The 17,027-nt window shown below is 34.8% G+C and overlaps 1 protein-coding gene across 2 annotated transcripts in view; it reads left to right on the top strand.

Annotated features, from left to right (window-relative positions):
• The window catches only part of LOC128659880 (gastrula zinc finger protein XlCGF26.1-like), a 65,147-nt gene extending 48,351 nt beyond the window's left edge, over positions 1-16,796 (top strand). Inside the window, exons 2-3 of one of the 2 annotated variants that reach the window (XM_053713463.1) lie at positions 11,760-11,875; positions 15,329-16,796. In XM_053713463.1, the coding sequence (XP_053569438.1) occupies positions 11,857-11,875; positions 15,329-16,587 (1,278 nt within the window). In that variant the 5' untranslated portion in view covers positions 11,760-11,856 and the 3' untranslated portion in view covers positions 16,588-16,796. Of the gene's footprint in view, positions 1-10,984; positions 11,876-15,328 lie in introns of those variants that run through there. The other variant, XM_053713464.1, reaches the window with a different exon arrangement.
• Positions 16,797-17,027: the final 231 nt, after the last annotated feature.

The following is a 17,027-nucleotide window of genomic DNA, read 5'->3' as shown; positions in this document are numbered from 1 at the left end:
ACACTATAAAGCCTGGATACATTTATACACAGATGTACTTATTAAATCACACTATAAAGCCTGGGTACATTTACACACAGATGTACTAAATTAATCACACTATAAAGCCTGGGTACATTTACACACAGATATGTACTTATTAAATCACACTATAACGCCTGGGTACATTTACACACAGATATGTACTTATTGAATCACACTATAAAGCATGGATACATTTACACACCGATGTACTTATTAAATCACACTATAAAGCCTGGGTACATTTACACACAGATGTACTTATTAAATCACACTATAAAGCCTGGGTACATTTACACACAGATATGTACTTATTAAATCACACTATAAAGCATGGATACATTTACACACAGATGTACTTATTAAATCACACTATAAAGCCTGGGTACATTTACACACAGATGTACTTATTAAATCACACTATAAAGCCTGGGTACATTTACACACAGATATGTACTTATTAAATCACACTATAAAGCCTGGGTACATTTACACACAGATGTACTTATTAAATCACACTATAAAGCCTGGGTACAGTTACACACAGATTTACTTATTAAATCACACTATAAAGCATGGGTACATTTATACACAGATGTACTTATTAAATCACACTATAAAGCCTGGATACATTTACACACAGATGTACTTATTAAATCACACTATAAAGCCTGGATACATTTACACACAGATGTACTAAATTAATCACACTATAAAGCCCTGATACATTTACACACAGATGTACTTATTAAATTACACTATAAAGCCTGGGTACATTTACACACAGATATGTACTTATTAAATCACACTATAACGCCTGGGTACATTTACACACAGATATGTACTTATTAAATCACACTATAAAGCATGGATACATTTACACACAGATGTACTTATTAAATCACACTATAAAGCCTGGGTACATTTACACACAGATGTACTTATTAAATCACACTATAAATCCTGGGTACATTTACACACAGATGTACTTATTAAATCACACTATAAAGCCTGGGTACATTTACACACAGATGTACTTATTAAATCACACTATAAAGCCTGGGTACATTTACACACATATATGTAGTTATTAAATCACACTATAACGCCTGGGTACATTTACACACAGATATGTACTTATAAAATCACACTATAAAGCATGGATACATTTACACACAGATGTACTTATTAAATCACACTATAAAGCCTGGGTGCATTTACACACTTATGTATTTATTAAATCACACTATAAAGCCTGGGTACATATACACACAGATATGTACTTATTAAATCACACTATAAAGCCTCGGTACATTTACACACTGATGTACTTATTAAATCACACTATAAAGCCTGGATACATTTACACACAGATGTACTTATTAAATCACACTATAAAACCTGGGTACATTTACACACAGATGTACTTATTAAATCACACTATAAAGCCTGGGTACATTTACACACAGATGTACTTATTAAATCACACTATAAAGCCTGGGTACATTTATACACAGATGTACTTATTAAATCACACTATAAAGCCTGGGTACATTTACACACAGATGTACTTATTACACAATTGTCCCAGCCATCATAAGAACTGGCAGAAACTCTGCCAGTATATAAAAAAAGTTTTTTTTTTTTTATTTCTTTTTTTAAATATCTATTCAGCTGTGATGAACCCCCCCTTAGCCCCAACCTCCCTGATCCCCACCCCCCCCGCCAAACAGCTCCGCTACCTATTTGCCGCCATCTTGGGTACTGGTAACTGTCCGCCAGTACCCAGTTTGTCCACCCCAAAAAAGTTTTTATTTTATTTTTTATAAAATATTAATTTTTCTGTAGTGTAGCTGCCCCCCTCCCAGATCATTTTGATTTTTATTTTTTTCCCTCTCCCTCCTTCCCATTCAGATACATTGGTGGCAGTAGTAGCTGCGCGCCTGCCCCCGCAGGCCCCCCAGCACACTCCCGGCACCTGATGTGCTCATTGCACAAACAGGAACCAGATGCCGTGTAGTGATGGGCCGCCCACCCGCCTCTCAGCTAAAGCTCCCACCCACCAACTATCGGCACCATCGCTACCGGTGTAGAGAGGGCCACAGAGTGGCGCTCTCTGCATCGGTGGATAAAAAAATGGTATTGCAGGAAGCCTAAATATCGAGGCATCGCTGCAATACCTTGGAAGCTATCAAGATCGCTTCCACTGCTTGAAACCCCAGAGGACGTGCCAGGAACGTCCTTGGTCTTAAAGGGTATTTTTTTGTAGGACGTGTCTGGCACATCCTCGGTCGTGAAGGGGTTAAATAAAAAAACTCAACTGTACTTATTTAATTAGTTTTCTATGTTTGTCATGCTGTGTTAATGAATGACACTGAACCCAAATTTTTTCTTTCATGGTTCAGATAGAGCAGGCATTTTAAGCAACTTTCTAATTTACTCCTATTATCAATTTTCCTTTTGTTCTCTTGGTATCTTTATTTGAAAAGGAGGAATGTAAGTTTAGGAACCGGCCCATTTTTGGTTCAACACCCTGGGTAACGCTTGCTGATGGGTGGATACATTTAGCCACCAATCAGCAAGCGCAACACAGGTGCTGAACCAAAGATGGGCCGGCTCCTAAACTTACATTCCTCCTTTTTTAAATAAAGATACCAAGAGAATGAAGGAAAATTGATAATAGGAGTAAATTAGAAAGTTGCTTAAAATTGCTACTCTATCTGAATTATGGAAGAAAAAAAATTGGGTTCAGTGTCCCTTTAACATTAATTTTTTTTCATTTAAAAGCCCAATTTAATACATAATGATTTATTGCAGTTTGTAAAATGAATGTTTGTAGCAGAACCAAACCATATTTTCAAGCTTGAGGAGGTCTGACCAATAATATATTTGCGGGGGTTGTTCCTGTTATCCAATGAGCAATAGATTTTTAAGTATCAGCCAATTAGAATCCTGTATTTCCCTATAGGTTTATAATTAAGTATCAGCCAATTAGAATCCTGTATTTCCCTATAGGTTTATAATTAAGTATCAGCCAATTAGAATCCTGTATTTCCCTATAGGTTTATAATTAAGTATCAGCCAATTAGAATCCTGTATTTCCCTATAGGTTTATAATTAACTGTAGAGCCCAGATAAACCATTTTAATTTAATATTAGTCTGAAGCTTTTATTTGCTCCAGTAATAAATATCACTCAGCTTATGGCCCTGTTGTATCAGTCTCATCACTGATCTAATGATAAATATCTTGTGATCTGCATATTATTTTATTTCTAATGAGGTTATAATACATTTCTTATTTCTATTAGCTGCACCTGTTTATCCCACTGATCTGTGACTGATTCTTGTTGTTAGTAAAGACCTTAGTAAGTGTATTCTGCACCTTCAGCTGCTGCTGTTTATGTCACATGATCACAGACTTAAAGGGACAGTGTCCTGTAAATTTGGTTTTCTCTTAAAATAACAAGAAACCCAAATGTTTTTCATTATTTAAATAGAACATGTAATTTTCAACAACTTTCCAACTGACTTCAATTATGATATTTCCTTCATTCTCTAGGTATCCTTTATTGATGCAGCAGCAATGCACTACTGGGAGTTAGCTGAGCACATAAGGTGAGCCAATGACAAGAGGCTTGTATGTGCCACTAATCAGCAGCTAGCGCACCATAGTGCATTATTTGCTTTGTCACAAAGGTCCCCAAGGGAATAAAGCAGATTTGATAATAGAAGGAAATTGGAAAGTTGTTTAAATTTGAATTGATAGTGGAGTACACCTATCGCCTACTAAATAAGACCTCTGGCTTTGATAATTTGACACCTAGTTGTCAAAATGGAAAGATGAAACTAATAAGGTATACCAAAGCGCCAACTATACGAAGGCTGGGTCTGGACCAAAGCGCCAACTATACGAAGGCTGGGTCTGGACCTAATGCAATATTGTCAAACGATTACAATAAACAATTTATTGAGTACACAAATAAGTTAAAAACATGGATCCATGTATAAACAATCAAATTTATACAACAATAATCGCTAAATGAATAGTTAAAACAAATAGTTATGTAACAGATATAGCATTTAAAATTGTGCAAACATTGCTCTTAAAAATATTCCTAAAAAATTCCAAATTTAGTATAAGGCTCACAACAGAAATTCAACTTTGTGTTTACCTCATACACATACACAAATTTATACAGCAATAATAGCTAAATGAATAGTTAAAACAAATAGTTAAATAGCAGATGTGGCATTTAAAATTGTGCAAACATTGCTCTTAAAAAATTCCAAATTAAGTATAAGGCTCACAACAAAAATTCAACTTTGTGTTTACCACATACACATAATAGGTGAAATATATTAGTCAGTTATATAATATTATCTAACCAATAATGTTCTTGATTCTATGCAATGCTCCTAAATATTGCCAATAGTGACTAATGAGTAAGGCTCTGAGTAAGACCTTTAACTGTGTGTTTAACACATATGCATTGTCAAGTAAAAAATATTGTGACAGCAATAAGCCAATGTAAAAAATGTGTATCAAAAAAGTTGTGTGCAAAAATTAGTGTACAAAAATTATTAATGGTCAAAAAATAGGTTGATCTTCAAAAAACGTGAATTAAGAACAAAGATTGTGAAAAATGAAAAACCAAAAATTTACAAAAACATTGTGGTGTGTTCCAATAGTAACTTATATAAATGTAAATAATAGTCCAAAAATAGTCCAACTGTGAAAACTTAATAGAAAAAATAATCCAACAATAAATTATAATAAGTAGTGTGTCTCTTTAAGAAAAAACAATAATCCTTAAAGTGTTGTGAATCCTAACAGCAATAGTTATGGTGATTTTCCAAGTGTTTTATACTGAATAGCAGTGTCAGTACTTGCTAGCCAAGTGTTTTATACTGAATAGCAGTGTCAGTACTTGTTAGCCAAGTGTTTTATACTGAATAGCAGTGTCAGTACTTGCTAGCCAAGTGTTTTATACTGAATAGCAGTGTCAGTACTTGCTAGCCAAGTGTTTTATACTGAATAGCAGTGTCAGTACTTGCTAGCCAAGTGTTTTATACTGAATAGCAGTGTCAGTACTTGCTAGCCAAGTGTTTTATACTGAATAGCAGTGTCAGTACTTGCTAGCCAAGTGTTTTATACTGAATAGCAGTGTCAGTACTTGTTAGCCAAGTGTTTTATACTGAATAGCAGTGTCAGTACTTGCTAGCCAAGTGTTTTATACTGAATAGCAGTGTCAGTACTTGCTAGCCAAGTGTTTTATACTGAATAGCAGTGTCAGTACTTGTTAGCCAAGGGTTTTATACTGAATAGCAGTGTCAGTACTTGTTAGCCAAGGGTTTTATACTGAATAGCAGTGTCAGTACTTGCTAGCCAAGTGTTTTATACTGAATAGCAGTGTCAGTACTTGTTAGCCAAGTGTTTCTCCAACATAGGTGTGTCCGGTCCACGGCGTCATCCTTACTTGTGGGATATTCTCTTCCCCAACAGGAAATGGCAAAGAGCCCAGCAAAGCTGGTCACATGATCCCTCCTAGGCTCCGCCTTCCCCAGTCATTCTCTTTGCCGTTGTACAGGCAACATCTCCACGGAGATGGCTTAGAGTTTTTTAGTGTTTAACTGCAATTTCTTCTGCTAGAAGAGTTTCAGAATTATCTGCTCTGCAGTGTTCTCCTCCTTATCTGGTGTTCCATGCAGATAAGGTGGTTTTACGTACTAAACCTGGTTTTCTTCCGAAAGTTGTTTCTAACAAAAACATTAACCAGGAGATAGTCGTGCCTTCTTTGTGTCTGAATCCAGTTTCAAAGAAGGAACGTTTGTTGCACAATTTGGATGTTGTTCGTGCTCTAAAATTCTATTTAGATGCTACAAAGGATTTTAGACAAACATCTTCCTTGTTTGTTGTTTATTCTGGTAAAAGGAGAGGTCAAAAAGCAACTTCTACCTCTCTCTCTTTTTGGATTAAAAGCATCATCAGATTGGCTTATGAGACTGCCGGACGGCAGCCTCCTGAAAGAATCACAGTTCATTCCACTAGGACTGTGGCTTCCACATGGGCCTTCAAGAACGAGGCTTCTGTTGATCAGATATGTAAGGCAGCGACTTGGTCTTCACTGCACACTTTTACTAAATTTTACAAGTTTGATACTTTTGCTTCTTCTGAGGCTATTTTTGGGAGAAAGGTTTTGCAAGCCGTGGTGCCTTCCATCTAGGTGACCTGATTTGCTCCCTCCCTTCATCCGTGTCCGAAAGCTTTGGTATTGGTTCCCACAAGTAAGGATGACGCCGTGGACCGGACACACCTATGTTGGAGAAAACAGAATTTATGTTTACCTGATAAATTACTTTCTCCAACGGTGTGTCCGGTCCACGGCCCGCCCTGGTTTTTTTTTAATCAGGTCTGATAATTTATTTTCTTTAACTACAGTCACCACGGTATCATATGGTTTCTCCTATGCAAATATTCCTCCTTTACGTCGGTCGAATGACTGGGGAAGGCGGAGCCTAGGAGGGATCATGTGACCAGCTTTGCTGGGCTCTTTGCCATTTCCTGTTGGGGAAGAGAATATCCCACAAGTAAGGATGACGCCGTGGACCGGACACACCGTTGGAGAAAGTAATTTATCAGGTAAACATAAATTCTGTTTTTATACTGAATAGCAGTGTCAGTACTTGTTAGCCAAGTGTTTTATACTGAATAGCAGTGTCAGTACTTGTTAGCCAAGTGTTTTATACTGAATAGCAGTGTCAGTACTTGTTAGCCAAGTGTTTTATACTGAATAGTAGTGTCAGCACTTGCTAGCCAAGTGTTTTATACTGAATAGCAGTGTCAGTACTTGCTAGCCAAGTGTTTTATACTGAATAGCAGTGTCAGTACTTGTTAGCCAAGTGTTTTATACTGAATAGCAGTGTCAGTACTTGCTAGCCAAGTGTTTTATACTGAATAGCAGTGTCAGTACTTGCTAACCAAGTGTGTTATACTGAATAGCAGTGTCAGTACTTGCTAGCCAAGTGTTTTATACTGAATAGCAGTGTCAGTACTTGCTAGCCAAGTGTTTTATACTGAATAGCAGTGTCAGTACTTACTAGCCAAGTGTTTTATACTGAATAGCAGTGTTAGTACTTGCTAGCCAAGTGTGTTATACTGAATAGCAGTGTCAGTACTTCCTAGCCAAGTGTTTTATACTGAATAGCAGTGTCAGTACTTGTTAGCCAAGTGTTTTATACTGAATAGCAGTGTCAGTACTTGCTAGCCAACAGGGCCGGATTTACATCTCAGGTGCCTGTAGGCACAAAAACCTGAAGCGCCCCCCCCACCCCCCCCACCCCCCCTAGAAAAAAGTGGAAAAAATGAGGTCTTTTTTTTATTATTATTTAGGACAACTAAAAATAAATATTAGATGTAAAATTACATTTTCCCTTTTATGGAGATACACAAATACACACACCAATTGCAATATTTGTTGTAATGGAAGCTACACCAAAAATCAATATTCACTTGACTCAAATGGCCATACAATTTCTATTATGTATAACAAAAACAAATCATGTTAAACTTTTAATGCAAAATATTCTAAAGAAAACCCTATTTAAAGGGACATCAAATGTGACAGTTTGCTGGGCATTTTATTATTGCACTAGTGCTTGCAGAGAAGTGTGTTAGCCTCTTGCAAAAGAGTTAAACACATAGTCAATGTCAGTTCTGAGACAGCAATACACATCTGTGCAGACCCAGATGGGCTCATAGGACATGTTTATTGACAAGCCATTAGTGTATTGCTTTTCTGGAGATGACTTTGACTATGTGCTTAACATTTTGTTGGAGTCAAACACAGTTTTGTGTAAACAATAGCAATATTAAAACTAGCAGCATGCAAGCTCATCACCATCAACAACCTGTGCAGCCAGTGGAAGAAAATATAAAATGTAGGGAAAAAAATCTTGTAAACTCTGATATTTTTGGTACAAACACACACAGATGTTACATTTATTTTGTTCTGAAATATAAATATCATATGATGTTGCTCTCAAAGGAAAACATGGAATGTTGTAGATTATATGTAATCCAGGGGTCAACAAATGTGTTTAAAATTAGAATTTAGAAATTCAATGGGAGGGGTTTAGTTTTAATCTTTGCCCCTCTCTCCTTCATGGCTCCCTCAACTGCTGTAACATATTCCCAATGAAACACTCGACTTTGTAGGCACCTGGCAGCACAATTCTTACTAAAATAAATGCCCTCATAAAAAAAAAAAAAAAAAAAAAAAAAAATTTTTTTTTTTTTTTTTTTTTTTTTTTTTTTATTATTGACAGGCAGGCGCCCCTCACTGCAAGGCGCCTGTAGGCACATGCCTACTGTGCCTAATGGGAAATCCGGCCCTGCTAGCCAAGTGTGTTATACTGAATAGCAGTGTCAGTACTTGCTAGCCAAGTGTTTTATACTGAATAGCAGTGTCAGTACTTGCTAGCCAAGTGTTTTATACTGAATAGCATTGTCAGTACTTGCTAGCCAAGTGTTTTATACTGAATAGCAGTGTCAGTACTTGCTAGCCAAGTGTTTTATACTGAATAGCAGTGTCAGTACTTGCTAGCCAAGTGTTTTATACTGAATAGCAGTGTCAGTACTTGCTAGCCAAGTGTTTTATACTGAATAGCAGTGTCAGTACTTGCTAGCCAAGTGTTTTATACTGAATAGCAGTGTCAGTACTTGTTAGCCAAGTGTTTTATACTGAATAGCAGTGTCAGTACTTGTTAGCCAAGTGTTTTATACTGAATAGCAGTGTCAGTACTTGCTAGCCAAGGGTTTTATACTGAATAGCAGTGTCAGTACTTGTTAGCCAAGTGTTTTATACTGAATAGCAGTGTCAGTACTTGTTAGCCAAGTGTTTTATACTGAATAGCAGTGTCAGTACTTGCTAGCCAAGTGTTTTATACTGAATAGCAGTGTCAGTACTTGCTAGCCAAGGGTTTTATACTGAATAGCAGTGTCAGTACTTGCTAGCCAAGTGTTTTATACTGAATAGCAGTGTCAGTACTTGCTAGCCAAGTGTTTTATACTGAATAGCAGTGTCAGTACTTGCTAGCCAAGTGTTTTATACTGAATAGCAGTGTCAGTACTTGCTAGCCAAGGGTTTTATACTGAATAGCAGTGTCAGTACTTGCTAGCCAAGTGTTTTATACTGAATAGCAGTGTCAGTACTTGTTAGCCGAGTGTGTTATACTGAATAGCAGTGTCAGTACTTGTTAGCCAAGGGTTTTATACTGAATAGCAGTGTCAGTACTTGCTAGCCAAGTGTTTTATACTGAATAGCAGTGTCAGTACTTGCTAGCCAAGTGTTTTATACTGAATAGCAGTGTCAGTACTTGCTAGCCAAGTGTTTTATACTGAATAGCAGTGTCAGCACTTGCTAGCCGTTTTCCAACCCAAAATTCTATCTTCATGGCAAATATTTTGTTATAATCCCTGGATGATCCTTCTGTAAAAGAAAGATATGATGGTGTAGATTGTTTTTAGATCAATAGAAAATGAAATTGTGCTTACCAGTCGACGCGTTTCGGTCACAAAGAGACCTTTATCAAGACTTGTGTCGACTGGTAAGCACAATTTCATTTTCTATTGATCTAAAAACAATCTACACCATCATGTCTTTCTTTTACAGAAGGATCATCCAGGGATTATAACAAAATATTTGCCATAAAGATAGAATTTTGGGTTGGAAAACGGCTAGCAAGTGCTGACACTACTATTCAGTATAAAACACTTGGCTAGCAAGTACTGACACTGCTATTCAGTATAAAACACTTGGCTAGCAAGTACTGACACTGCTATTCAGTATAAAACACTTGGCTAGCAAGTACTGACACTGCTATTCAGTATAAAACACTTGGCTAGCAAGTACGGACACTGCTATTCAGTATAAAACACTTGGCTAGCAAGTACTGACACTGCTATTCAGTATAAAACACTTGGCTAGCAAGTACTGACACTACTATTCAGTATAAAACACTTGGCTAGCAAGTACTGACACTGCTATTCAGTATAAAACACTTGGCTAGCAAGTACTGACACTGCTATTCAGTATAAAACACTTGGCTAGCAAGTACTGACACTGCTATTCAGTATATAACACTTGGCTAGCAAGTACTGACACTGCTATTCAGTATAAAACACTTGGAAAATCACCATAACTATTGCTGTTAGGATTCACAACACTTTAAGGATCATTGTTTTTTCTTAAAGAGACACACTACTTATAATAATTTGATTATTTTTTCTATTAAGTTTTCACTGTTGGACTATTTTTTATTTGTTTTAACTATTCATTTAGCTATTATTGCTGTATAAATTTGTGTATGTGTATGTGGTAAACACAAAGTTGAATTTCTGTTGTGAGCCTTATACTAAATTTGGAATTTTTTAGGAATATTTTTAAGAGCAATTTTTGCACAATTTTAAATGCTATATCTGTTACATAACTATTTGTTTTAACTATTCATTTAGCTATTATTGTTGTATAAATTTGATTGTTTATACATGGATCAATGTTTTTAACTTATTTGTGTACTCAATAAATTGTTTATTGTAATCGTTTGATAATATTGCATTAGGTCCAGACCCAGCCTTCGTATAGTTGGCGCTTTGGTATACCTTATTAGTATAAATTTGAATAATAAAAGTGTAATTGTGACTTTGCTGTCCCTTTAATGAGTTTCTAATGACTTGTTTTACCGGTGTATAAAATAGTATAAAGTGTATGGGAAATGTCTCCTTTAGCTTTATTTTTATATAAAATAACTGTTTGCTGTCTGTAATTTATTTTATTATTAAATTGTACACAGCCTTTTAAATGACCTGAGGTTCCGGCCCCTACTTAGCATATGCAGGAGATCACATTATATAAACATATGAGTCTGTTATTGGCTGATAGCTGTCACATGGTACAGGAGTTTGTTATTGGATGATAGCTGTCACATGGTACAGGGGCAGAACTACATTTATCAGAAAACAATCTACTGCTCTTTTTAATTCATAGTAAGTTTATTGCATTGTATTTTTATTATGCACCTGTGGTTTTGTAATTCTATATTGTATGGTCCTTTTAAATGGACATAATTTGCCAAAAGAACATCTCATTATATTATCACTCTATGTAAACACAAATTCTTTATTTTCTTAACTCTATCCAAGAAAACAATTGCAATTAACATTTAAGTGTTTTCTCTCCCACACCCCCTTGCAGTGTGATTTAAGACAACTCGGCATTGATCAAGAGAAGTTAAAGGACTGGGGGTGGAGCGCATGACAAAATGTCTGACAGTGAGAATTAGTAGGAAGTACAATACCAATACTGCAGTATCCAATTTAACTTATATTTAAACCACTGATTTAAAATGTCTTTCAGGAAAAAATATTGTTTCATAGAAATGATAAAACCAAAGATTATAATATATCTGTAAAGTTATGGTATGGCCCACTTATAAATAGATTTTCTACCATTATGTTGTACAGATCTGGGAAGATTCATATTTAAGGGACAATTATAAGACTCACAGAGCTAACTGTACTAAATGCTTGTGCTGAATCAATAGCACATATGTAATAACCTAAACAGCTGATCTGTATCACATGAATTGTTATGTGTGCCTTTAATGATACCATACGTACAGTTAATCAGAACCATTATTTATTATTATCTGTCTAAGCCATTTAATATACTTTTTACAGACACGACCAGAGCACTGAGAGATATCAGGTATTGATGTAACTGGAGTGAATAAGGGAACCTTCTTCCTGAGCACAGACATTGGAGCCTGTTATCAGCATGAACTCATATGTGTTAGGTGAGTAAATAGATATTATGCTGACTTTAATTACTGGGAAATAGAATAGATCACTCATTAAACAAATATAAACTATTATATTTATATGGAAATGCAAGTAGATGTATCAGCGCCACAGTATAAATATAGGACTCACAGAGATGAAAGTAGTCTGTAGTCTACGATGTGGGAAAAGGCTCCAATAACAAAACACTTAGTTTAAAATAAACACCTCAATCCATATGAGGTAAGTAGCCACTATGTCTGGATAGAGCAATGCTCAATAGGCCTCCTGCAGTGAAATCCCAGGGGATGGCACAGGATACAGAGGATCCAGTAGAAGTGTTGCCCCTAACGTATGGTAGATCACCTTTCCAGAAGTGTCCTCACTTGTGTTCTTCCATGATGAGCACTTGAAAATTCTCAGTGTAGCCCTACCCCCAGTGTGATATGGAAGTTGATAGCTTTGAAACTTAGGTGTAATATTCTGCCCTTGATTTTGTTATGAACCTCAACTGCATTTATGGTTCCTAGTGACCCCTGCTTTAGGATATGTTGCTCTGACAGCTCCTGTTGAATTAATGGAGTAGCAGAGATGTGTGTCAGTCACAATACTTTCTGTTTGTTCCTATACAGCTGGTGTCAGGAATCAGAAATAGTTATAATTCCATATGAACATAAATCCCAGGTAGTGAAGGTTAAGAAGTTTTGCTGAATATAGTTATAAATCCATTAAAACATAAATCCCGAGTAGTGAAGGTTAAGAAGTTTTGCTGAAAATATTTATAAATCCATTAAAACATAAATCACAAGTAGTGAAGGTTAAGAAGTTTTGCTGAAGAGGATTTAAACAATTCCAAGTTGTTTTGCACAGCCACTCACAGTGTGATGGCTACAATAACTATAATAAGTCATTTGTCTAAGATTTAAAGCACAAGTAATTTAATCTTAATTTCTACTAACTTTGAGTTTGGATATTGACAAGTTAACCTAGAGTTAGTTATCAAACTCAAAGTTAGTAGAATTTAAGATTAAATTCTGCTGTATCTGCAGTTGCTTATGCAATGTTAATTGAGTGTCAAGGTATATATAAAGATGAATAAATATATATATATATATATATATTAATCATATATTTGGCTAGTTAGTAGCAAATGATTAATTCATTCAGAAAAATTGACTCAACTCATATCAGTTCTCCCCTATTCAGGATGCAAAATATGTGTAACTGCCTGAAAATATGTGATAAAATCACAACGTTGCCTGGTAGTCTGGTCTAAGTGAGATATTTTGTGAGAAAGTAACCATTTACATTTCACATGCAAATTGACCCCATGCTATGTAAGTGGGGCAATGAAAACTTGGCCAACAAAGACATATGTTATAGTGTAACTTTGAAATTTACTAAAAATACAGCAAATAAACATATTTGAATGTAAGCCTTAGAATGTATTGAATGTAGAAATTTGGGAGATTGTCTAATTTTCTAATATTACATGAGTATTTACTAAGCTTGATAGGTGACTATTTTAGTCGGTCCAAAATGTTTATTTGGGTCAGAATAATAACCTCTATTTTCTTTTATTTTTCAGACATATAATTTCAGATCTGCATAGACAAGATTTATGCATTCAGGATTTAATACACAGAAATGTGAAACATTCTGTATTTACATGAATACAATATCAGGATTTTAAATGCCATCAATCTTAAATAGTTAGCAATATAAATTGTTTTAATATAATATAATGCTAAAGACACATGATGTTTCATATCAAAATAATCAGAAAATGTATATTATACTACCCAATCTACAATTAATATTGTAATTTATTAATAAATAAATTATAATATGTTTAATAGGGAAAATTTAATTAACAGTGTACTTATTTTGATATAATATAATGGTGTTTGGTATAGAAATGATCAGAAAATTCACATAATACCACCCTGCCTGGAATTCGGATTGTAAGTGATAAATGCAATGTTATAGTATTGTTTAATATAATCATTATATGGGATATGTAAGATTTAGAAACATAAATGCTAGAAATGGTTAAAAGGAATCTGTTTTGTGTTGTCATGCTGCCCCCCTGCGCTGTGATGCGAGAATTACAGCCAGAAGGCTTTTTAGCTGTTAAAAATGAAATTTCCAAGGGCCAATCCGATAAGATATTCCAGATATACAATCAGAAGGGAAAAGGTTTCCGAAGGGCCGCCCATATTCCACACCTATGATTAAACAATATAAGCTGTATGCAGGATAGGATCAGGGAACTGGCTGTGATTTTTCTTTGCTAAACTGACTGAAAACGGTTGCGTGGGATACAGTCAAGCTATAAGCAGAGTGGGCCATACTTTCTCTTATCAATTGCTATTACACTTATTTTTATATGAGGTGGGACAAGTCTTGAAGCTGAATATCATCTGGTAAAGTATATACATACATATAAAAGGTTATTGGTAAGAACATAGTCAAGTTATAATAAATAGATTTAAAGAGAGCAGTCTGTATTTTTGCTTATATTCATAGCCCTGTGTAGGATCAAGTTTATCTTTTGTATGCTAAGTAATTCATTTGAAGCAAAATATAGAATATTTACATATATCCTAGAATTTGTTTTAATTATAAGTAAATAAGAATTTGTTCCAGTTTAAATAAATAGACATTTAAGTAACGGTTTACAGTAAGAATATATGTATTTTTAGTATCCTAATTAGAATTGTATTAGAATCAATTGCAGCTAAATAGCTGAGTATATATATATACTGTTATATTGTTCATATAAGCACTATTAAAATAGTACCAGTCTGAATGTTTTAGTGGTTTATACTTTAGTCTCATTGAGTTAATTGAATGAAAGGCTATTGTAAGTAAGGCTAATTTTAAGGGTAAACTGGTATGAACTCTGCATACCATATTTTAATAGTTTTTAAACGTATATGATATTGATTCATATTCTGGTATCACAAATATATTCCAATGTATTCATAGACATTAACTAATAGAAATAATTCAGGTATTTATATTAATTTTATGGTTTCTAGTAGATGCATATTGATTGAGGGTTTATTTTTAAAAGGATAATTATTAAATATATTGTATATAGACTGACATATTATTTGGAGAGCACTACTGAGATTCTTATAATTATACTGACATGAGGATGGTGGATGACACCTCTCTTGCCCAGAATACAGATGTACTTGTTCCCTGGCTGAGAACATTATCCACACACACCTTGTTTAATGCGGCCCTATAACTTGTTTTCATCAGGAATCAGTAATTTAGGTTGCTATGATGTAGTAATGTTTACATTCTATCTCATCCTTTTTAATTTGTGATTTACAGGTAAGTAAATTTAAAAATACAAAACGGAAGACATTTTTGAGTATAAAAAAATGTTTTTTTTATTGAGATGGATTATATTATTAACAGTCTTATTTTTCTTTATTCCATTTCTTTTTATGTAGACAAACACGTGAATAGTTCATATCTATCCTTCACTAAAAGAAGCATCAGAATGATACCTCAAACTCCAAAAATCTTAGACACCAATGACTATTCACAAACATTGGGGAAATCACTGCAGATATTTAAAGAAGATGATGAATTGGAAGGAACTGGGCAGCAATCATTATGTACAGAGAGTAATTTAGTCATCAAACTAGAGGACATTTATGCCTTATCTAGTGAAATGATTATCCCAGAAGATAAACCACACACATTTACTGAGTACTCAAAACAGTTTAAAGAAGGGAAAAGTCTACAATCTAACCAAATGATTCATAAAAAGGAAAAACCTTTCAAATCTACAGAATGTGAAAAAAACTTTAGATTGAAGTCTCGTCTTCTAGAACACCACAAAATTCACACAGGTGAGAAGCCAAACATATGTACGCAGTGCGGCAAATGTTTTACACAAATTGATCATCTGAAAAGTCATAAAAGGATTCACACAGGAGAAAAAACTTTCACATGTACAGAGTGTGGAAAAAGTTTTACACAAAAGAGGTATCTGAAAAGTCATGAAAGAATTCACACAGGAGAAAAGCCGTTCACATGTTCAGAGTGTGGAAAAAGTTTTACACACCAGAGTGATCTGAAAAATCATAAAAGGATTCACACCGGAGAAAAGCCTTGCACATGTACAGAGTGTGGAAAAAGTTTTACACAAAAGAGTAATCTGAAAACTCATGAAAAGATTCACACAGGAGAAAAACCTTTCCCATGTACAGAGTGTGGGAAATCTTTTACAGTTAAGAGTGATCTGAAAAATCATGAAAGGATTCACACAGGAGAAAAGCCGTTCACATGTACAGAGTGTGGAAAAAGTTTTACACAAAAGAGTAATCTGAAATATCATGAAAGATTTCACACAGGGGAAAAGCCGTTCACATGTACAGAGTGTGGAAAAAGTTTTACACGAATAGATAATCTGAAAACTCATGAAAGGAGTCACACAGGAGTAAAGCCGTTCACATGTACAGAGTGTGGAAAAAGTTTTACACAAAAGAGTGATCTGAAAAATCATGAAAGGATTCACACCGGAGAAAAGCCTTTCACATGTACAGAGTGTGGAAACAGTTTTACACGAATGGATAGTCTGAAAACTCATGAAAGGATTCACACAGGAGAAAAGCTTTTCACATGTACAGAGTGTGGAAAAAGTTTTAAACAAATGAAATTTCTGAAAACTCATGAAATGATTCACAATGGAAGAAACCTTTAACATGATTGGAAAGTGGAAAAAGGTTTTTTATTGAAATGAAGTATCACAAAACCCAAATATTTACACGCAAATAAATTTTATATACACAGTGTACAAACCTTTTTACATTTATCCTAAAGAGGACAAACTCTCTAAATAGAAGCATCAAAAAGGATCCTATTGTAAATAATACTTTCTAAATCCCAGTTATAAAAACCCTAAGATTGGAAGTGCTCTCCTGCTGTCCTTTGTTCCTTTATATATGTGCACCTCAGTTTCTCTCATATCAAAGTGATAGAATACAAACACCACACAGGAATATACAGATCTGTCCTCATACTGACCAGTTTACACAACTATTCACCACTAAAGCACCCCAATGTTGTTTATTAATATATCAGTGTTAGGAGTTGTACGTTTTTTTTTCATAGGGGAGGAAATAATTACATGAATAGAGTGTT

The sequence above is a fragment of the Bombina bombina genome, chromosome 5 (assembly GCF_027579735.1).
Source record: "Bombina bombina isolate aBomBom1 chromosome 5, aBomBom1.pri, whole genome shotgun sequence".
NCBI classification, from domain to species: domain Eukaryota; kingdom Metazoa; phylum Chordata; class Amphibia; order Anura; family Bombinatoridae; genus Bombina; species Bombina bombina.
Note: the sequence above shows the minus strand (reverse complement) of the source record. Positions and strands in the feature narration are given on the sequence as shown.